This window comes from Oryzias latipes, chromosome 5 (assembly GCF_002234675.1).
Source record: "Oryzias latipes chromosome 5, ASM223467v1".
Lineage (NCBI taxonomy): Eukaryota > Metazoa > Chordata > Actinopteri > Beloniformes > Adrianichthyidae > Oryzias > Oryzias latipes.
In genome coordinates this window covers 15,552,830-15,577,241 of record NC_019863.2, presented here as the reverse complement: position 1 = coordinate 15,577,241, position 24,412 = coordinate 15,552,830, and the positions used below count along the sequence as shown (strand labels likewise).

The following is a 24,412-nucleotide window of genomic DNA, read 5'->3' as shown; positions in this document are numbered from 1 at the left end:
TTTTCCATGCACTGTTCTGGTTTAAAAAAAAAAAAAAAGGAAGTACAAAACAGACACATGGAGAAAGCTGTGTGCAGCAAAAAAATATCCAAACTGTTTGACTTATGTCCAGAAAGGACTTACTTTAAAAAAAATGCAATGGCCTGGCAATCTAATGCTTTAAGACTTCCAAATTTACAATATTCATAATTTTCTAATTAAGACAACTGTCAAGCAGCCAAACCCCCCAAAAATGCCGTTTAACAATGAATCCTCTTTGGGAAAAGGCTGCAGATTTTCCACTCAGAGCTAGGGCAGCAAAAAAGGACACTAGCTGTGGCTTTTGTTTACATCCTTGGTATTCAGAAAACCATCAGGAATGTAGTGTTTGATTGAACACACTAATGAGCCAAACGGGACTATAATTAAAGAAAAGTCATCTAGAAATATAATCTAGAAATCTAGGAAAAGGCTAAACTGGGGCGTTGTGTACGTAGCAGGGGGGGGGGGGGGGGGTGCAACATATTTTGAGAGCTTTGCGTTAAAGTCCCACCTCAGGAAAAGCTTCGCAGCACCTCCCGCTTCCACGCAGGAGCGCAGCGGTGGGGCGCAGCAGTGTGCGCCAACATCAGCTGCAGGGATGCACGCAGACTGAGAACGCAGCCGCGACTTCTGAGAAGAAACGCGCAAGACAAGTCTCTAAAAGCCCAAAACAAAAGATCATTATGCCGACCCCTGCATTACCAGGCGATTCTCCCGATGCGCTCGCTGTGTGTTTGGATTAAGTTTCCGTGTCATGAAGGAGCTCCATCTCTCCGTGGGCGAAATGAGGACAAGTGCCGGCTGCCGCAGATGATGATGATGATGTCCCACAATGAACGCAGGTTAGATATAAATACCATATGTGCACGAGAGTTATCTCAAAAAATAAAAGTAAGCTATAATAAACGTTATGCTTTTTTCGTAAGCGCACCTGACCTGGAGCAGATGACAAGGTGACTTTGAATTCTGAAAGTTTTAAATTAATTATTTTTCACCCATTACTTTTTCTCGTTAAAAGTAAAATTTCAGTGTCTTGTCAGATGAAACGCTTTTTCTTTTGTTACTCGAACAAAAGTTGTTTACTTTGAAGTTTAGGAGGTCCAAGAAAAACAGTTTTAAATGTGATTGAATAATTTGGAATCATGACATGGCTGCATGTCAAAGGACATACAAATCTGAAGGGGAATAACTTTAGGCATCTGTTATGTAATTTGTTTCTATTTATCCAAATCTTTATTATGAAAACCATAAAAGCCACTTTTTCTGGTCCAGAGCCTTGCCACTATGGATTTCTCACTCCCTTGTTGTGATTTTATAGGTGACATTTATAACCAGAAGACAGCAGGAATTCACATCCTGTCATTTTGTCACAGACAAGTTTTCAGCATCTATCTTCCTTTGTTTCTCAAACATTTGTCGTAATTGAATTCTTGTTGCATAATTCATATCCTGTTGTTTGGAGTTGGAAGCTTTGCCAGACTCATAGTTTTCCTCTTTGTCTTTTATGTTCTTTGGTGCACTCAAAGGGGGGACAAAAATATGTGTGCCTGCATGTCAACTTGTCTATTTGCGTGGGAAAATGATAAGCGAGTTTACTTGTGGTGCAAAATAGTGCTTTTCCGGAGAGGTCTATGTGAATGTGTCCATCACCCGTACACATTCTAAATTTCTTTACTCAGGTTGATGAATCTGGAATCTGTGACAACAAAAGTAGGAATATTGAGAAAAGCAAATATATGTCCTTTAGGTTTTTTGGGGGGAAGAACTACAAAACCATTCAGGAGTCACATGAAACTGAATTTTGCACAATGGAAAAAGAAAGATGAAAACCACAATCACACTAGCAACAGATAACCAGAGTGCACCAAAGGTTTGATAGGATGTGCGTCAGGGTAGGTACTAAATAACAGGAAAGGACCGGGAGTGTACACACTATTGAGAATGGGTGGGTTACTTGTCAAATGTTTTAAGCTGGGTTCTGTACAAATCAGACCTTTTTAACACATCAAAGTCAGAGTAAAGGGGATCAAAGAACTTTAAATCCTAACGTCCCTTGCTCATTCATGCATCACATGATTAACATACAGAATTAATTTAGATGATTTGGCCTTTATTTGTATTTTTTTTAAGTTGCTCAAATTATTTATCCATTCTTGCTGTAAACATCTAATCTGCCTGTATCATTTCCCAGACATAGATGTTTTTGTTCCTCCTCTAAGAACCCACTGGCTCTGTTGTTTTTCCTGCTGATAATGTCCCCTGCAGCTCTTTGCTTGTCACTGACCATTGTGCTGGACACAGCTTCCTGTCAGTGTTCAGCACAAAAGCACAAGCCTCGTTTTTTATGTTGCATTCCTCTGAAACATTAGTGAAATATGTTCAGTAAAGGATTTTAATTTCCTTTCATTCCCCTTTTGCAGATTTCTCAAAGTCACTGCAAGTTCCTCGACCAAAGGTTCGTAGTCATCTCACTATCAAGGTGCAGTCCAAGCTGATGCCAAAGCCTTGCGCCTCTGTCCATGGCCCCAAACCTCCTGTTGCCCCCAAACCCTGGTATCATCCACAGGAAACCCCCTGCCCTCAACATGGCATCAGTAATGGAGAGCTGACTCACACTGAAGGGGACCCTGATGAGACCCATGAAATGGCTAAGGAGAATCGTAACAGTGAGGAGAAAAAAGAGGCACAGGATGAGCTTTATGACACAAGTGCAGGAGGGATTGACAATGAGGACACCAAAGAGCAAGAAACTGAAGTGGGAAGTCTAAAAGAAGCAGGAATATTGGATAATGATGGTGATGCTGACAGCATAAGTTCAAGCAACACAGTCAAAGCTGATGATTTGATCAACACTGCAGAGGAGGAAAACACTGACAGTGAGTTTATTCAGTCTGAAGATATTGCTGACGTTGATAGAGAGACTTCTTCTCAGCCTTCCCTTTCTCTTGTCACCTCAGAGGATGAAGCAGGACAAGATGAGGAGGAGAATGGTCACACTGTTAAAACTAATGTTTGTTCAGGTCCTCTTGAAAAATATGACGGATATGTAAATGCGCTTAAACTTGATCAGACGCATTCATTCAGCTATGGGTGTGAAAACAGTGAAAAGGCCTGCGAGAACTGTCTGCCTTCTGGCTCTGTAACAAATGAGAACGAGCTGGAAGCTGAAGGATTCGCATTTGGATTCAACGTGCTCCCAACTCTCACAGAGGAGTATCCCTACGATTTAATTGGGCTCACCGATGATGCCAGTGATACGTGCGAGTCATGTGACCCAACTGAAACAGGAGAAACAGAGGTCTGGCAACCAGAAAGAGCCACAAAGGATGTCTCCGGTTGTTTTCGATTCACTTCTAGCACAGAGGACGTGTTTGGGCCTTATTCTGTTATAGAAGCTCTTCCAGGAAACACAAGTGGGACTGTAGACCCTGAGTGGAATCCAGATGTGGATGATAATATTCCAAGCGCAGATGAAGTGCAAATACAAGGTGCTTCTTGCCAGGAACCTTTCTACATATCATCAGATGACGTGGACAAGCTAGAAGAAAAGCAAGCTCTCTTAGAACTCCAATGCATTAAAGAAGGAACCGAGCTGATAGAAAAAGCAAAAGACACTGACTCAGTGGATGAGTATGCAGACATAGACAACACGCTCTGTCCAACAGAGGATCATTTGGAGCAGTCTGGATGTGTCTCATCTGAGGATTATGTTGAGATAGGCGATGAAGACGAGGAGGAGAAAGTGGAAAAAAAACACATCAAAGCAAAAAGTGCTAAAGAAAGGACTGCGAAACGAGAGCAGGCTTTCCAGAGAAAAAGCTGCCAGCCTCGCCTCAGGTTGTGCAACATCACCGTGCCTGCAGATTTGGACCTGGGCCGCACCCCAGAGCTCACCAACAGGGTGGTGTTTGCCCACACCACAGAGGCCTTCGAGGAAGACATCGAAGAACTGGACTGCCATATTGTGCCTTACTATGAAGACACGGACTCAGACAGTGAGGAGCACATTTACGAAGAGGCAAGGTTTGAATCTGATGGGGAGAACCCTGATCCAAAGGCTGCTGTCACAAGATCACGATCTTATTCTGGGAAACTGCCTAGTAATGTCCCTGAAACTGTACCAGAGGAAACAGTGACAGAATATCCAACTCATGACTACTACACCGTAGCTTTGGATAAGACCAGGGACCCCGTCAATCCTTCAGAACAGCTACGAGTCAACGGTGCAAATATTCTGTCACAGACTGAACTCAAGGATGAGATCAGGATAAAAAGGAAGAATGAAAACCTTTCTCTTCCATGTGTCATAACATCTTCAGGAAGCTTTTCTCACCGTGTTCAACAGTCATCCAGTGGGATCTCCACACCAACCTCTATGGTGGACATACCTCCACCTTTTGACTTTGTATACATCACTAAAAGGCCAGTGACCAAGAGCTCACCGTCACTCCTGATCCAACATGAATCCAACGAATTACCTAAGAAAAAAAAGACTTCTTTCAAGCATTTTTTTGCACTCAAGTTCAGGAAGAAGACAGATTCAAAAGGTTTCAATGATGGAAGTGTTCGTTCCTCACGTTCTTCCTCAGCATCCAGCCACCATGGGCCTGCAAGAGTCATTGAGCTTGATAATACGAGCAGTGGCAGCTCTCCCCAGCCTGGATCCCACATAACCAAAGTCAAGCAGCCTCACTCTGACTTGCCACCCTCCTTCCTGCTCTACAAAGACCAGAGGAGGAAAGGGGACCCCAAATCTTATGGAAGGGATGTCTCCAGAGTGAAGTCTTTCAAAGAGGACCCTCGGCGCTCCATCATGCCGCTGCCTTTGAACAAACCTCGCTCCATCTCCTTCCCAAGTGCAGATACTTCCGACTATGAAAACATTCCAGCCTTGAGCTCGGACTATGAGAACATCCAGATTCCAAGACCAGTCAGATCCCACACCGTCACAGAGTTTTTTGAGAATCCGAGCCGCACAACTACTACCTACAATGAGAACGATGGTTATGTGGATATGAACAGTTTTCCCGGAATTGACAGGAAGCCTGAGACATCAAAAGCAGATTCTGAAAGGTAAGCATATTATTTTATTTTAAGAAACACATTTCTATTTTCACATTTTTACTGTAATAAACCAGCTTACAAAATGCTCACACCTGAGGGTTTATGTCTAGCTGCAGGATTTCTCAGTTTTCTTTCATGCTTTTCAAAAGAAAAATAAATTGTGTGATTCAAAGCTTATCTCTGGAAGGGTCTGAGGGTCATTTGAGAGCAAACGAACCAAAAGCAAATCCCTTTTTGGTTTACTAAGCATGATCTTGAATCTAAAATCCATTCTTCCAGCCTCCTCGAGAATGCTGCATGTAGATGGTTCAGTCATGTGAACAGACAGTATGTGCAAGCCTCATTTCTTCAGGGCCATATTTTACTAGAAAGGACAACCAGCAAAAACATAAGATGAAACACACTATTTAGTGAAACTGTGCTACAAGATAAAAAGATAAAAAAATTGGAAGTTAAGGGATTCTTCACAAAAGTTGTGCTGTTCTAGGATATGATCTCTGCTAAAACCGGGTCCTTTTGTAGTTGATCAAAAAGATTCAGATATTTCCCACAGTAAGCAGTTGTAATATTACTCATTCGAGCCACTGGGAGCAACACATCCATTAAAAAGTTCAATCTACACCCTTGTGTAGATGACTGATGTTTTCACACTTTATCTGAGCTGAGCCTGTATCACCTGGCTGAGTACAATCGGGTCTTGCTCTTGTTGGAAGTGATCCTGTGTGAGAAACGAGCAGCCTGTTGTGTCAGGCATCATTGGCTTTGGGAAGCCAGGTAATGCTGGTGGGAGAGCTTACTCTTGCTTTTCATTGAGTGAGTTTCGAGGTCACATGTGGCGCTGCCGCCTCATATATATGTCTGAGGGGATGGAACAGGTAATGGCAATGAGGATGCAGGGAATGCAGCTTCTCCACATTCCAGAAAGTGGTTCAGAATTCAATTAAAAGTGAGAAAAGAGGGGGTTGTGGGGGAAGGGGGACAGTTCACACATTGACATAGAGGAGGATAAAAGAAAATGTGAGAGCACCCGAGGATGGAAGTGTTAATAGAAATCTGTGGATCAACTATAAATAAAGCTTGGGATAATTGGGGAAAATTGGTAGGTTGCATTTATGAAGAGAATGAAGAAAGTGAGAGGGATTCGGGTGTAATTGCTCCTCTTTACCTGACTCTTCAGCTTAATGCTTTTATTGAAGTTGTTCTCTCCTGAGTTCCTCTGTTTTACTGAACTGTAAAGGGACTACAGGATTTATAGTTGAGCATGACAAAGGGAGGACATCACTCTACCCGCTGCCACAGTCTTTCTCCCAGTCTTAATAAAGCAGATGTGTTTGATGACCTCTGTGCCTCCAAGTGGACAGGGAATTATTGTGAAACATGCAAGATAGTGTTGGGACACTACTGTAGTTTAATTTAGCTAGCTTCATTTGTGAGTCATGCACATAATATTATCAGTTCATACATTGATTTAATAATCTCTGTGATTCCTCTTAGGTTTTTAAAAGCAGAATTTTGTTTTATCCAATGGTCATTCACGAAAAAAAAATAAAACATCAGCTGAGAGCCTCGGCGATGTTATGATTTCAGCGCATTACATGTAAAGGTTTTTCATCATACTGGTTCTTCAGCTGTTGGTTGAGGAATCTCATCACTAACGTTGCTCTGCTTTCAGGTGTGCACAAAATAATAAAGTCCCATGTCGTCACTTAAGTACTTTTCTGCCTTTGCGAGGCATTGCAGTCTTTTTCAAATCTATACACCACCACAGTCCTGTGCTGTCTGATGACCGGTGATTTATTGAGAACACATTCACCACAGTAAAGACTGCAGAACCGCTGAAGTAGATTTTTGTGGTGAAGAAAATGACTGAACGGCCCTAAAGATGTGCAAACAAGAAGACTATGCCTCACGTCCTGGGCATGCATTTTAAGGAGAACTCACAAAGCTGCTTTCCCACAAGCTTGCCCTGTTTCCTCCTCTGTGATTTATGTTTACCAGCATTCAAATGCTGCACTAACACCAACATTTACATTAAGCAAAGGACATGTTCATTAACAACCTGCCATTTTGTGTAATGAATAAACAAAAGGCACACTAATGATTCATCCCAACTCAAGGGGCTTTTTTGTGCTTCATATGCATATGTGCAGGCTTAAGTTAAAAATGACTTTTTTATATTTTTTTGCTGAGAAAAAAACTTTGCTGACTTACCCATAATACAGCAGGAAGTTCAAGATTTAGGATTTTTGTTGTGTCTTTTTGCCAGCTTCTAGCTGCTCCAATTATAACAGATTTACTACAGTGATGCAAATACTTATCCTCAGTGGAAAACTGTTGGACTTTGACAAGTTCCTTTAGTACTTATCAAGCCTCTTCAGATGCAAGATTAAGCTTTGACACTTTCTCGCCTTCTGTTTTTTGTTGTAGTTAGAAGTGATGAGGGAACCCTTGCAAGTACATTGTTGTACTGGGCGGTGTATATGGCACAGAGGTGGTGGATAGGGTGTGTCTCTGGCTCGCCAGGCCTGGTCTGGTGCCAGTTACTTTGAGGTTGTTGCCAGGTCATCCCAAGGAGAAAGCATCCAGCCCATGAGCCCTTCTCCAGCTTGTTTGCAGGAAATGCAGGATGAGGGCATAACCCTGGTTGGAGGTTTAGGGTTTTAGAAAATGAGACAACAACAAAAAGTAAAGTGTACCTTAAGAAACCCAATGAGACGTGGTCCAGCAATAGCTGCCATAGTTGCTGCCTTTGTTATGCAGGTTTACCAGTAATGACTGCTGTCAGACATAAATGGTGTTTGCTGTGTCAGGCTACAGATACTCTCCATAAGCAATCATCTGATCCGTGATAAATAGACTGCAAAGCAAACAGCTGACAGTAATTTTCTGCAAAACCATAAAGCTTCTTGCAAAAATTTGATTTTTTTAATCAAGTTTAATAAAAATCTTGTTTTGGGAGTTTTTTTACATGTTCTTGAGGTTTTTTCTAATAATGGAGAATAAATCATGAGAAAATTAAGCTTTTATTTCTGAGTATTTGTTGACATCATTGTGAATCAGAAGCAAACAAAAAAATTCTGTTGGAAAAAGATTGTAAGAATGACGTATGACCTACAACAGGAAGTCTCAAGCTCCATTCTGATCCATCCACTTGCAGACAAATAGATCCATGTACATCTTCCAATTTTGCCCACCATTTTGTTGCACCAGTAATCTTTGATTGGGTTGTGAGGGGCTGTAAGCTAGATGGAGAGAATGTTAACAGATAGATGACGGGATGTAAGGGTAGGCTTACTCTGCGCCAACAGTTCCACCCACAACTCAGAGGTGATATTTTGATGAACTGCTGCTGCTCTGCAGAAACTATGTCCTTGAAAATTACTGTTTTTGTTGTTGTTATTTGTTTGGGTAAAAACTGCATAATTAGAATTAAAAGACCACTGGGAACACGTTTACAATAAATCAAAAGATGGAGTGGATCTTTAAAACATATAGAGTGGCTATTTTGGTTAAAAATTGTGATGACTATAATGTGCAGGATTACTGAGTTGCTGTCCTCACTCAATTCAGTGCTGGACAGCAGTGTTTCTTCATGTTGATGGAACATGTTTTTAGAAGAGACACCAAACAACATCAACAACAACAATAACAGAAGTTGCACAAAAATGTTGGTGAATAAACTATTGAAGCTTCTAGCACATCCATCGACTAATTTTGTATGTACAACATTCTTTTTTAAAATTTTTTTATAAGGTCTCCATTTCGATTCAAGTAAAACATCTACGCTAAAATGTATCCAGGAAAAATGCTGCAAACGTCTTTTAAAAACTATTTTGTATGAATTTATATTCCAGAATTACTTAAAACCCTAGAAAACCCTATTAACAGACATGCCAGACGTTTTAAGGATGTTTTTTATGAAATTAAAAGGGGTTAAATCAACTTGCAAATATAGCTCTGAACTCCAAGAATCAGAAAACAGAATTCCTTGTGCCATTTTCTGTTTTTCAAAATATAAATGAAGTGCTAAAAGTGTACATAAACCACTTATGAAGAAGTGTTTTTCCTTTTAGTGTTAGTAAAAATTTTAAAGCATCATTTACCATGAAGTTCTTTAGTGTGCCCACAAAGTTTTCTCCTGCATACTGCATCCGCACAGGGGTTTTAAAGCTGAAGCTTCACACACATGACAGACTACAGCCATATAATTATGAAGCAAGGAGGCAACAGAAGGACTAATACAGTATATATATAATTAAAGTATAGGGAAGGGAAATGCATGAGACATAAGGGAGAAATGAAATTGTGGGGTGAAAAGAATCAATAAAGAACTGAGCAAGCAGAACCACATTATGCCATGGTTTCCATCTAAAACTGTACCACTACTACTGATGTATGGCATCAGATAAAACAATGGATTTAAAAACTGAAAACTGAATTCATCTGATGCTGATTTCTTGCATTTTCAACCACTGATCCCAGTTAAACTTAATTCATTTGAATTGAATTAAGTTGCATTTTGGTAAATGTATTATTTTGAGATTCCTTTAAATTAATCAGTAAAAACATTTAAAAGAAATTATATAAATAAAAAATGCCAGTAAAGTGCAATAGTTATGCATAGATGGGGAAAGGAAAGCTTAGCGAGGAAAAGTGCAGCATTCATTACAAGTCTGGAACCAAAAATGAGGACTTATTCCAGTTTTACTTAGTTTCCAGTGTTAATTGTGGTTGCATAGTAAAACGTGTTAGGACTCACTAAGGTTATTTATTATTTAAAAATAAAAATGATATTTCTATATAGTACATGTTTATAGATAAAATTAAAAAGTGCATCTTCAAAACAGTTTTAAAGGTTGAAAGTGTTGTTTGGAAAAGGCAACTTTTAACATTAAAGATCCAGAATAAAAGGTTATTTATTTATTTTTTTACAAATGTAAACTCTAAGCTGGTTCAATCACAGGCTATGCAACAATGTACTTAATACTCCATTTAAATTGTTTCCAAGTATAGAGGCTGCACAACAGCCACAGGCTACAAATAATTATCCTCAGTAAAGGCAGCAAACAATTCAATACTGCCTCAAGAGCCTTAATCCGCCATTAGTGTCTCAACTTCTATAGTTAGCAAGCTAATGAACCCATTAGTTTCTCCTATTTTCTAATTTAGTTCTATTTCAAGTTGGGAAAGGCCTGAACTTACATTTATTTTAATACCTGGTGTTTAGCTCCATTGCATTACATTGTACAAGCATCATCAAATTCACCCATGGGTGACAACATACCTCAGTCTTATGCTAGAGAGTCATTCTGTCCTTCAATCTGACACAGTAGATTTAGGTTTGCATTGGAGCTGAACGCCAGTGGGTTGCTGTGATAACATGGTTTTATAGTCCGGGAAAATGTTGCCTTCAGATCAAACAACTTGAAGAAGTTCATGTTGAAGATTTAAGTGCTTTTTTTCCCCATCTTTTTTTATATGTAATAGTGGTTGTGGTATTACATGATAAAAGGTAGGTGAAACTCTTCAGCAGAGATTGTACTCCGGTTTTAGGATTGATTGTTTGGCAAATCAGAGCTGAAGAATTAGTTAAGAGAAGAACTATTCCTCCAGGTCTCCTCTCAAATGAGGCCAGACTAACCTGTCTGCGCTGAGGTCAGTTGTGAGTAATGGGGTACGGGTGCTTCCACCAGCCCACCCGAAGAGGCCAAGATGTGTCAGTGGATGTGTGTGAGAGAGAGAAAGAGGCAGAGAGAGCTAGAACCAAAAAGGGAACCTGAAGTATAGGCAATTCTCAGCAGAAATTTAGTCCAGTCGAGAACTCAGTTAACCTTTAGTGCACTACAGTGTTTTATTCTTTGAGCATACAAAGGACTGGGGAAATTTTTATGTCATAGATTTTGAGGAGTGTGCTTTCATCATCAATTTTCACACAGATTCAAATAATTAACCTTTTTCCATATAGAAATATGTACATTTTTGGTAATTTAAATATGGCACGTCAATATACTTCATTTTGTTTAAAGGGTGTTCCTTGTAACTCTACATTCTGTTTTTGTTGTTTTTTGTTGCGGGTGCAATGTTGTGTTTCTCTATTAGTCTTAGATCATTTTATTAGTGTATGTAACATTAAATTATCTTTACTGATCCAATGACAGGAGATAGGAAAGTATGAAAGAAACATGCAAATAGATCTGCATTAAGATGTAGAAAGTTTCCAGTATTTTAAAGAATGACAGAAGTCTTTTATTTTGACATTAAAAGAATTCATACAAAAATTGATTTCATCATCACTGAAGAAAGAGGTAACCTAAAATAAGAAATAACAACAAGAAAATCACTAGAAAGTGTTGAAATTATTGATCGTGTAGGAAGTCATTTATACTTAACAAGAATCCTTATAATGAGATGTCAAAATGTAAAAACAAAGAGTTACACACAAGCATTTAAAACTGGGAAAAGATAATTAAATACTAAAATAAATAAAACAGGGTAAAGGAACGTTAAGCCCAATAATACGCATTTTTTACTAGTTCTAGTGAAATAATTTATATTTTTGAAAGTTATAATGAACAAAATTGCTGTTGTTTTTTATTACACTGACAAGAAACTAGTGCAAAAGGTGTAAATGAGAAATTTTATAACAAAATATGAACAAAATGATATTACAATCTTAGTGGAAGTTGGCTCTTCTGAATAAATCTTCTCAAATCTGAAACTAGCACATATTCTTAGGACATAAATCCAAATTTTTGTTTCAAATAATAACAATAAATGCCAGTCTAATTTGTGAATATTTATCAAACTTTAAAAATAGCATCCATAAAATTAAACCAAAAATTTCAGTGCCATTTTCGTTTTTTTGTCGTAAATCAGTTTCTCTGTTGCCAAGAGTATGGAGCAAAAGGATTTTGACTCATTTTTTATATAAGAACCTCATGTCTAGATCCTAGCTCTTAGTGAGACAAAACATTTTCGACTGTGCTGATTTTGAGAAAAGCTTGAAAAGGTGCAAAGCAACTTAAACCCTTGTGAGAATTTCTTGAATGTTATAAAACACAATGTTTTGAAAAGTTGTAAGTCTCAAATAGTTTGCAGTGTTTAAATTGTTCTACATTTCATGACTTTCCCAAACACTCTATTGGCTTTTTGTTTACACTCTTAAATAAACCAGCTTAAAATCAATCATATCTTGATGGACTGTTTCCGTATATTAAAGTGTTTAGCATCAGATTTGATGCAACAACAACAAAAAGTGATATAGTCTATATAAAAGGGATTAAAATACAAAAACCTGGAAACTGTCAACAAAGCAAACATATTTGGTATATTTTTGGTATCATTACCCTACCAACGTTTGACTTTTAAGAACTCATTATTTAACAAACGCAGACTTCACTGTTTAGTTGCTGAGCATTTTCTACCATTCAGATGACATGAAATCTTGAGGTGAAACTTTCAACACATTTATCTCCATGTCATGCTGACACTTTTGCCATCAAAGTGTCTACCTTGTATTACTATTGCAGTATTGTATTAGCTATACAATATTTATCAATATAACCTAATTCGTCTCAAAGGGTCAAAGCACAATATTAGTCATTAGTGCAACTTGCGTTTGAGGGTATTAGCTGGGAAATGACCCACAGCCCGTCCAGCTCGAGTGTGACAGCAAATGAAAGGATTACCTTTGCGTCAGCACAACTGTTCCATCTCTGCAGAAGCAAATCAGGAAGGGATTACTGTGAATCCTTGGAGGGTTCCTTGTATGACCAAAATGCTTAGAGACACACACAGGAAAAACAAAACATCAATTTACAGGGGACTCTGAGTTTTGCTCTTTGTTGTCAGAGTGTCCTTAGAGAATTAAGTGGATTTATACTATAGAATGCACTGATGAGTATTTGTGTCCCTCATGACATCATCATTATTATTATATTAAGTTATGTTATTTACTTTTAAAGCACTGTTATGTTTATTTGGAAGGAAAAGGAAGGAAGACACAGAATGGAGAAAAATTGTATGTACTGTTTAACCAAAACTATTTGTGCAGTTTATATGTCAGAGATCAGAGAGGGAATGAATGCTACTCAAAGCAATAAAGCCTCACAGCTTCACTTCTAGTGTTATTTATTGCTTTTTCCTCACTTGACAGTGCCTACACTGAGCCTTTTCCAATGAACCCTGTCCCTGCTGGACTGTCTGTGGAGGACGACCACGGGCGTACCTCGGAGGAGGAGGATGGGGTCTTGGAACAAAGTTATGACAGACAAGTGAGTGAAATGGCACACAAGCAAACATAAGGTGGCTGATGCAGTTCCATAAGCTGAGTGTTTGTTTTGAATTCTGAGACCTGAACAGACCCCAGAAGTACTAAAAAAAAGTGAACCAAACTGACAAAACGCCTCAAATTTACGTTATAAAAACTGAAATAACTTACAAGAGAGACTGTGATTTCTTTATACATACATCCATCCATCCATTTTTTTCAAGCCACTTAATCCTGTCCGGGGACATGGGGATGCTGGAGCCTATCCCAGCCACTGTAGTTCAAAGACAGAGTACACCCTGGATGGCTTGGCAGTCCATCACAGGGTTTCTATTTAAGATTATAAAATGGTTCTATCTTGCAGAGAAACTGTTTTCAGATCAACTAACATGTGGAAGAAAATTCAGAACAAAGGGGTCGGAGAAAGGCTAGCTTTATTTTTAACAATTTGACCGCAGTGTATAGGGTCTTCGACTTGGCAAATACGCAGTGACGCACCTTCGCAGCCTACCTCAGAGAACCTTCCCTGAGACCAAAGGGGCTTGACGCATATTTGCATCAAAGGGTGTCATCGGTATTAATATACCAGGTTGCAAAAAGGAGCCATTTCCTGTTTACTCCCATGCAATTTGTCATGGATTGGGTTTCTTGGTATTAGTTTTTGCTTCCGTTATGTCACTGTCATAATTTGAGTTCTGTTTCCTGCTTTATTTTGAAGGTTTCCTGCATGTCATGTTTTTGAGTTTTACTTCCCTGGTTCCAATCTCTGCTGTCTGTATCTTGTCTCTGCATTCCTCTTGTGCTGGTCCATTTCTCTTCCCTAGCTTTCATGTCCATGTCCATCTTCTGCCCTGTTTACCTGGTTAGCCCACAGTGAGTTTTTGTTTTGTTTCCCTGCTTAGCAGCAGCTTTTGTTTGAGAATTAACCCCTTGCTCTGGAACCGTGTGCCTCCCGTCTCTGGATTTTGGGTCCTTCATGCTCACCAGCCCCCCCCCCCCATGACAGAATTTTCTATTTTTTTTTCTTTATCTACATTTCTATTTTGACCATCATAAGGTGTTTTTGACTGGCAGGTGTCCCTCCCATAAAATTGGTTTATGGGAGTTGGAACCATTAAATGGCTCCCAAGTAGTAGTTGAGACTGTAGCTCACAGGAAATGGGTAAAAGAAGGATGCCCAAACCCCTCCCAGTGTCAGGTGTGTGATAACTGCTAAGAGTTTTACACACTGAAAAAAGTCACTCTTCAAAAGGCACGTGTGTCTAATTGGTCAATTGGCTCTCATGTTTTGAGACCCAGTGATTAGCCTCTAAATCACTTGGCAGCTGCACACACAGTATGTCATAAATAATGCATTTGAATGTAGAATAGTCCAGTTTGAGGTGCATGCAAGTCTGTTCTGCACTGTAATGAAATAATCTGTCTTTTTTTGACAGCGCAAAATTTGAAGAAAATTCCATTAGTGTTTTTGTCAGTCTCTTTAGCTGCTGTGAAGCATTTGCTATTAATGGGGGAGTGGAGTGAGTGCCCACAGAGAGGCTTTAAACATTAAGTGTGTGTATTCATCTCCAAATGTTCTCCCCTCCGTCCAACAGATTGATGGCCGATCTCGAGCGTTCTACATTGCCAAGGAACTCGTGGACAGCGAGAGGCTGTGAGTCGCTGCTGATGCAGTTTTTCCCATGCGAGTTTTGTTCTCCTTCACGCCAACACTGACACCATTCAGCGTCACCGTTCAAACGTGTTTATGATACTCGCACCTCAGTGCAGCTGTGTCTTCCAGCTGTATATTTCCTGCTTCGATGCCAATTCATCAAGCGGCAGGCAGAACCCCTGACAGCCAATTACCCAGGTGTCCTGCTGCACGTGCAGTCATGTAGGTGTCCTAGCAGCCATCATTTGAATAATTGAATTGGCGTACAGCTGCAATCATAAATGATAAAAACCTCAATTCAAATATAATTTACAAACGTTTTATTGCTTTGTCAAAAAAAGTAACAGAAAATGTTAGTTGAATTAGCTCAACAAAACTAATAGTGTTCTCAAAATGAAAGCACAAAGAGGCACATTTATTGTGTTACATGACAAACGTCCGTGGTACTTCACACAGCCGACACTACATAGCTGTCCTCAAACTCAGCAGCTTTTGACAGCATTCTCACTAATCTCACCTCATTATTTATAATAGTTGTGTTGCATTTTTAGATTTTGTTTGCATGTTTGAAGGTGCAATGTAGCCTCAGAAAAACTAAGGTTTTTAACCGAACTATTTCTACAATATGAAATGAAACAACAGTCTCACCTTAGCATCCATTAGATAGTCCCACAATATATAGTTTTTTATAGAAGTTAAGGAATAGGGGTGAAATTTGGGCAAAGCCAATGAACAGTGTTTCAGTGCGCAAATATGAGATCAGCTTTCTAAAGTCTAAACAAAGACATTTTGATATTAGTATAAAAAAATAAAACAAGAAGGGAGCACAACAAAAGCATTACGTCAACTAAAATGCACAAAAAGCTTTCATCCAAATGAAAGAACCATTTGGCCAACAGGAGGACCCTTAACCTTTCATTCTGTGTTGGATCACTCAGCCCATCTTAGAAACAAATATGAGGCCAATGTAGAAGTACAGATGGCGTATATCATGTTAACTTATTTATTCAATAACAGAAAACCTTGTCGCACAATCTATCTTTTATGTTGTGCAAGAAATTTCAGATCATCTGTCTCAATCTCTTTTCCCCCAAACCAGTGCTAGAATTTCATCCTCTTTAGGCCCAGGTTGCTGTGCAGGAAATCGTGTGTACACATGTCATTCAAACATGTAGCTCCATGTTGCTACATTTGTGTGTTAACCATAAACGTGATCAATATTTGTACAAACTGTTGAAGATTCATTCATATTTGCCAACAAACCTAAACAGACCCTGAGGCTTTATTGTGTTTTATCATATTTTGCATCCATTGTAACTCTCTTCTTGTTTCTGCAGACATGTCAGTGCTCTCAAGCACATCCAGGAGGTAAGGAAACTTAATCTTTAGCTTTTTTAACTGTCTTGAGAACCCACTGATAGTATCATATTCTGTGTCTGCTCCCTTGTGTCTGTCCCCGTCTTGTCCTCTTTCCCCTGTGCAGCATTTGTTGCAGGTTTATCAGTGTTGTTTCAGCCAACATCTACTTCCTGGCCTTGACAAAGTTGTCATGTTGTACTATGGTGTGGTCAGTTGTAAGATGGCACATTGTGCCAGCACCATGTGCTGTCCTTGTGTAATTGCTGATCTTATGCAAAATGTGTTTTCATTCTCTCAATTTGGACCAGTAATGTTGAATGCACAGTAAGAGCTCATGAAAGCAGACTGTGAATGACTGAGAATTTCCCCTTTGTTAGGGTAACAGTATAGTTCATGTAAGGCTGTGTAGAAGTTCTACTCTCATCAAAACCACACCACTGCAGAGACACAAAGACAGAAGTGTACAGAATAAAATGACCTTCAAATTGCAGATTGCAACAGTTAAAACAATTCTAACCTTTGTTTTTGTTTTCTTTTCAATCCAGAATAGGCAGTGAATTTCAGGCATGGTGTGGCTATTAAAGTGATGGCTGTCAGAACTGGTCTGTGTTGTCAAAGAAGCCCATCAGTCAGCCTGTACCTTCTAACCTTGAATATATATATATATTTATATATATATATATATAACCTGAATTCCTCCATGCCCCCACCCCAACAAACATGATTTATGAAAACTAACTGTGAGTGCAAAGCTGCTTTTTAGTTCATTCCTAAACATCCATTAATGTAATTATCCTCATAATGAAAAATAACATTTGTAGTCTCATCATAAATTTAATTATCGTAATTAACGCACCACAGCTTTAAGGGTAGTGTTCACTGTGGTTTTATTGGCATTAAATATGCGAAATATATTTTCGCATAAATCACCATCATATGAAAAATGACATTTTAAATGATAATGAATAACCTTGCTTTGCAGCGATCTTCAGTGAACCTGCATAATTGAGTCTTTTTGTCACTTGTTAAAGGTGACACTGAACATTTTTTTTTCATCTCGCTGCTGCATAATGCATAGGGCTCTTACTATTCCTCATACTTTAAACTGTGATCCTTTGACATGCTGGCTGCTTTTTGAATGCAGCCTGATGTCATAATGAAAGTGAGTAATTCAGCTGGGAAACACTGTGGCAGCACAGCGTGTATACACATACACACACACAAACACACACACTGTCTGGGAAAAAAACAAGGAGCAGGGCGAAGTGTGAGGCACACATGAGCTATTGTTCCATTGTTTGATAAGGAATAACAAGAATACAAAGAATTTCCAGACTCTGTCTCCAAAGAGGAAGGGGGGGCTGTCCTCCTTTTCTGAATGACTTTCCCCATAAGACCTCACACGGTCGAGACGTTTTTGCTTCTAACTTGTTCTGTTGAGCACAACTTCCTCCCTAATCAAGTGCTTAATGTTGGCCTTTGACTTGCTGTAACTGGAGAAATATTAGGAGACCATAAAGTTCCTATCTTAAATGCTGTAACGTGGGACTCAGCGGTTGTTGTTCTTTGTAGCAGCAGTTGCAATGAAAGACCTCAACCCAGAGCTGATGTAGATGTCTCCATCTTGGGATACCCATATTTTATCTGGAACCCCCTAAAATATACGTATGTTTCAGACAGAATACATGTCTCTAAGAAAGAGATGTCATTTAGTTGCATCTCGGCTCACAGAAAACATTGGATGTTGCTGTCTCCCTAATTTACTTAGAGCCTAATAGCCAATTAAATAAATTACCTCTCCTTCAAGACCCAATCTAAAAAAATTGTATTTTTGGTGGTTTTAACATGTTCTGTTAGCATTTTTCTGGTGATAGAGGACATGTTTAAAGAAAATTAAGATTATAATTGCATTTCTAAATATTTATTTTTTCAAATTGTTGTGAATCAGGTGCAGATGAAAAAATGCTTTTGGAAAAAGCTTGTAGTTGTTAAATTAAACCTACAGTCGGCGTGCCACAAGCTCCTGGCTCTGCTCTATTCCAATGCATCCACTTGCAGACTAATAGTCACGTACGTCTTCATTTTACTCATCTGAGTTGGCATCTCACTCCAAACTGTACAGCTTGATAGTAACTTTTCGTTTCAATAGCATTAGTCTAGAACATTGCAGCTATTAATAAATATTGCCTACTTTTATTTTTAAAGATGTAAAGTTGACTTTGTGTTTGTAAAATATCTTTTTTTATTCCTGAAGAAGGAGAAACAAGGGTTTGTAAGAGAAACGGCATAGTGTCATTGAGAAAGGTCATTATGCAGCAACACCTGGTGTGCAGCTCTTTCTTTCCTGAAAGCCTGGAGAGAGCCAAAAGTTCTGAAATGATACAAGGGGAGGGGAACAGGAAGGATGTTTAGGAGGATCTGACCTTCCTTCCAGTTTTTCTCTTCGGTGCTCATTCCACCGTGCCTTTCATTTCTCCTGTCCTCCCACCCTCCCTCACTTCCATCCTCACTGCTTCCTTTATTCCTTGTTCAGCCTTTCTGCCCCATACCTTTGTTTTCCTTAAAAACAATTCACACAAACTCAGTTTGCCCTTTCTTCTATAGGATTTCAGGTCAGCAGTGGCCGAGGCGGTGAATGAGGAGGGGGAACCAGTGTTGGAGGAGCAAAAGTTGGGGGAGATACTGACCGTGCTCCCAGAAGTGTACAGACTCCATTGCAGCATCTTAGCCGACATGGAGGAACGAATTAGCCAGTGGTGAGACAAACCCTGGGATTTGCATGTGTTTTGAAGCATAACAGATTCACATTCTTCATAAAAATGTTAAGTTTAGATCAGATATAGATTTACAAAGCTGCCAATGATAGAAACTCCACTGACAACCCTAAAAATCTTTCTTTTTTTTACCTGCTCATTCTGTTAAAAAACTCACCAGTAAATCAGGGATGTCTTTGAATCTTTGATTAAATACCTATAACAGGTTTAATTTAGATTTTTTTAAACAAGTTCCTTCTTTACTGATTTCTTTTAGTCAAACATTAACAACCAAAAATTGCTATTTTCAACAAAGCTAATAAAAAAAAATACATTTAAAAAAAGAATCTAAAGCCAAATTTGGTTTTATTCATTCAGAACAAATACAAATACGAGGTTGAAATTTCCTCAATATTGTGTTATTTAGGGACTAACAACTGTAAATGCAATTAAATATACAGATAATGTTTGAAAATAGATTACCGGTAGTTTAATGTTGACAATGAAACAGAGCATTAGTATTTTTAATTCTACCAAAAACATACAAGTGTGAACATTTCCCATGTTTTCTATGGGCATGATTTAGCTCACATTGCTTAACAATGAAGAGACCTTAGGTGTATGTTACATGTTTGTGTCTCTGACAGTACTTTCGAATTATATGTTTGACATAAAGTATTCTTTTTATATTTGGGGAATTGTCTAAGGTTTTGCTGTTTTTACTGCCTCTAGCCATGTCCACTAGAAAAAGTCTCTTTTCTCGTTGCACATCTTTTTTGTAGTGTTAAAGAAAAAATCCAAAATGTTTAAACAATTCTAGTTTATCACGAAAATAGTCAGCTGATGTGCTAGTTGGTGCTGAGAATACTATGACTTACTTCTTGTTTGACTCTAAAGGGAAGAAAGCCAGAAGATGGTGGAGGCGATCTTGTCCCGTCAGGACGATTTTGGGGTGTTTGACACTTACATCTGCCAGTACGATCGCAGCATGTCACTACTGAAGCAGAGCTGCAGGAACAACCCTGCTTTTGCCAACATCGTCAAGAAATTTGAGGTAAGATAACAGTCTGATAGACAAGAATCTGACAAGTTAAAGGCACTTTGTTGTCATCATTTTGGACTTTGGATTGGGTTATGCATTTCACTGTGCCAAGCAAGAATTCTACTAAAAAAAGGATCTGAAAGAGGAAGTATTTTTGCAGTCACATATTCAGATCTCAGGTTTTCTTTACTTGTTAAGGTTGCTTTCTGCGTGTTTTCAGCGCAGATATTGACCCTGATGTTCCCCTGATGTTTCCCTTTACACCCACATTGCAGTTCTTGCTTATATTCCTACCTTTTGGTTTTTTGATCTTCCTCTGCAAAGACTTGAGCTTTCTGTTGTTGTGCTTATGTTTTTTACCCGTTGAAAAACAAATACTTGCAGATGATGCAGTTCTCCCATGAAAATTCCTGGAGATTAAAAATGGATCTCACAGGTGAAAGTAAATGATGCTCCTGAGTGTTGAATCAATACTTTTTTTTTTTTCAGAAGAAATTTGCACATGGAATCTGATAAAAAGGAAAAAGTCTGTAATAAAACACAGGATCTGAAATAACTTATGAAAACAATGAAAACACTAAACATTCAAAACTCTTATTATCAAAAATCAAACAATAAATAGTTTAATTGACTGTTTTTTAAGACAGATTTATAATCCAGACAAATACTCATGGGCTGCTTATTTTCAAATATTGTGTCCAAATAAAGCCACGTATTTCACAATGCAATGTATGCAAATGCATCAGTTCACTGAACGGCTGACAAAATGGTTCCAGGCATTTCTAGTTTGGTTTAAAAAAGCGGGTAGACAAGTGTCTCTGCTCATGAATATTCAGCAGCAGCTGTGCTTCACTTGAATAACCTGGCTCCGATTTCAGCACTGGCCTTTGCTGCCCTTCAGCGTGTTTCCACCTTTGAAAGTATTTAGCTCCTCAGAACCTGGTTCAATTTTAGCTGCAAGACATCAACCTCCTTTTTTCTCATTTCATAAACCAACAATTAGCCACACGCAGCAGCTCATAAGGCGGGACTTACTACTAGATGTTTGAGCAAGCAGTGGTATATAAATACACTATGTTTTTACTCCTTGAATCAGAACGGCTAAAAATATGAAAATGATGGAATTTTTTCAATTGACTTATAAAGATATATCTCATACAATAGTAAAGTGGCTTTTTTGGTTCTACAATATGCAAGAACATATTGATTAAAGCCTGAAATGTTATGTGTATTTTATCCCAGAATTGTCCTTCCTACTTCTGCACATCAGGGTTTTATGTGAGTTTGATGGATGTGTTAAAAGTAAGCAGTCTGTTATAGGCCTTACGCCATTCTTTCTTTCCTTTTACCTTGTGGTTGTACAGGCTAAAGTCCTGCAGTTTAAGTGGTAGTAATTTCATTGTGGATGTGGTGATGACAGTGATGAAGTAGTCTCAGGCCCTGATCAGATCAGAACTTGACCCTTACAGGATTACAACCTCCTCTCAACAGCCAGTTGGTTGTTTGCGACACCATTTATAAACATTGGCCACCATGGACTGTGCGTGTGTGTGTTTCTTTTGTGTAAGTTTGTTTCTACCACGGTGCACTTCTCTTTGGTTCACAGGGGGCAGGACCATGTGAGAATGAGCAAGTGTACCCTCCTTCAGTTTTGTTCTCCTTTGCACCAGCACACTATAAAAAGTCATTGGGCACAAGGAAGGGCTTAAAAAAATGTGTTTTTGGGTTTTTAACATGTTTTTTGGGCATTTTCTCATGATGGATGACATATATTTAGAAAATCCAGCTTAAAATGGCATTTTTGAGTTTTTCTTTATTGAAATCATTGTATTTCAGGAGCAGAAAAAAAAAAGCTTGTAAGTGTGACTTAGAAGCTACTGCGCCAGGCCACAAGCTCTCTGCTGTGCTCCATTCTTATGCATCTGCTTGTAGACAACTAGATCCATGTACGTCATAGTTTCCCTTATCCTAGCTGCAACATAGCTCTAAACTGTAAAGTTGGATAGCTCCAATATTGCTCGTCATCCTTGTTTCAACGGTAATGTTAGGTTGGGGTTGTGAGTGGCTGTACGCGGGTGGGAGAGCATGTAGACAAAGGGATGAAGGGAAGTGGGGGCAGGCTTACTCTGCACCAACGATCCCACCCACAACGCATGAGCAAATTTCTGATGCACTACTGCTGATCTGCAGAAACTATGTCCTATATTAATTAATTAATTAATTAATTTTTATTTGTGGCTAAACATCCCTTGATCATTGTTAGAAGACCAAGGGAACGCTTTGAAAATAGATCAAAAGATGATCAGAGTGGGCCGTTATTAATCACAGATAATAATATTTATTAATCTACTGCAAAATGTTGATCCAGTGTGGGGAAAAACTCTGAACTCCCTCTTAAAAAGATAACCCAACTTTCATCGGTCCCACTCATATGTTCATCAACTTATTTAAGGATCTTTCTAGAGGGGGTTTGTTTGTCTGAAGCAAATCACAAATCCAAAGGAGGAAAGGCGTTCTTGTAAAAGCAATTGTGCATTGCTCAATCTGGGAGGGGTCATGAACTCACTTCCATGTAGTTTGGATTATGTTATTCTACAATGTAAGATTATTCAGTTGATCAAAACATTTAATAAAGTTGTCGGTCTCCACGGGAACAGAGCTTTCAGTGAGTTCACTTCAAGGTCAGGCAGTGTAGTGGTCAAAGTAGCTGTGAAATACCCTGGAGCTAAAACTCCACAAACCTCAGCTACCATGTAAAAAAAGAACATGACATAATTGTGACTTATAAAGTAGCTTTAGGCACAAACAAAGCTGATGTTCAGCAATAAGTCAGAGCACTGTATACTGCTACTAACATGGCAAGGAACTTCTGTCAAATTTGAGGCCATCAGACTGTCAGCAAATGCTGCCTGACCTACCAATGTGTTGATTTAAATCCCACCGGCAAACAAAACCACACAAAAAGGCAGAATTAAAGGGTGCAAGTGAACCAACCAACACCCATCCTCTCTGAAATGCTGCGCATGGAACCTGAGGACTTTAAAGACCCACTCCGATAAAATCATGTTTTTGGCATTTTCAACATGTTCTTGTGCAATTTTGTGCAGTTTTCCTCGTCCAGGCTGGCAGCTGGCTCAGAACTGTACAGCTGGATAGCTCCATTATTCCTCGCCGTTTTTGTTGCACTGGTAATGTTGTGTTTGGGTTGTGAGGGGCTGTTAGCGATCAGGAGAGCATGTAGACAAATGGATGAGGGGACTTGGGGAAGGGCTTACTCTATTTCAGCAGTCCTGCCTACAACTCAGAGACAAATTTCTAATAAACTACTGCCACAGAAATTATATCCTTGAAATATGTCCACATTTTTTTTATTTGCCTAAAAACAGCAAAATCATAAAAAAGACGACTGGGAACACTTTAATAATAGCTCAAAAGATGATCGGAGTGGGACTTTAAGCTGATAAATAATTCCCTGTCTTGGGAAGAGTGGAACAAAAATTACTCTAATGATGTTGGAGATCGATGGCATAATACAGTAAAAATAATTACCCAGATTGTTGCTAAGAAAAGCAATTCTACATGCTATTAAATCATGGGGAGCCCTCGAATTTTTCACACACTGCTTCAGCTTAATTTTTTAAACAAGGACACCATATAATTAATCATATGTTAATGTTTATCTAAGCTCTGCAAAAACTGAATCTTAAGAAAGTAAAATGACCCTTGTTTCAAGAAAAAATGTCTTATTTTCTGTTGTGCAAGAAAAAGAATCTTATCAAGAAAGTTTTTCAATTGCAAAATAATCTTAGCTTAAGTAAACATGTCTTCCAGACTAGCATTATTTTCTTAAAATAAGTATTGTATGGTAAAACCATTTTTCTTATCCCAATGGCAAAATTTCTTTTGCCTGTTCAATGAAAATATTTGTAATTTTAAGAACTTTTTACTGTTTTTGCAGTGAGGCTGTACTTGCTGGAAGTTAAGTTTTAGGAAGAACCAAGTACATTTTTTTTTTTTGCAACCTATAAATTGGAAGCAAGTGCTCTTGTTTTTCACGGCAGCACACAATCATGTACGTGTCATGTGAAACGCAGATTTACTAGAACTCTTTGCAAAGTAATTCACATTTGATTTATATTCATGTCATCGCCTGAGTTCCCCTGAAGCCCCGTTCAAGCAGTCCAGGGGGAGATCAGGAGGATGGGCAGCAGGTGGACAGAGAGCGATATGAGAAAGAAAGTGTTGGAGTG

General features: G+C 38.8%; 1 protein-coding gene across 2 annotated transcripts in view; it reads left to right on the top strand.

Moving 5' to 3' along the window:
* The first annotated feature begins 570 nt into the window (after positions 1-570).
* Positions 571-24,412, top strand: part of LOC101170085 (FYVE, RhoGEF and PH domain-containing protein 5) — a 35,324-nt gene continuing 11,482 nt past the window's right edge. For both annotated transcript variants that reach the window (XM_011475058.3, XM_004068959.4), the window contains exons 1-7: positions 571-863; positions 2,442-5,094; positions 13,241-13,358; positions 14,950-15,008; positions 16,346-16,376; positions 18,972-19,123; positions 20,018-20,174. In XM_011475058.3, coding sequence (XP_011473360.2) covers positions 854-863; positions 2,442-5,094; positions 13,241-13,358; positions 14,950-15,008; positions 16,346-16,376; positions 18,972-19,123; positions 20,018-20,174 — 3,180 coding nt within the window. In that variant the 5' untranslated portion in view covers positions 571-853. The remainder of the gene's footprint in view (positions 864-2,441; positions 5,095-13,240; positions 13,359-14,949; positions 15,009-16,345; positions 16,377-18,971; positions 19,124-20,017; positions 20,175-24,412) is intronic.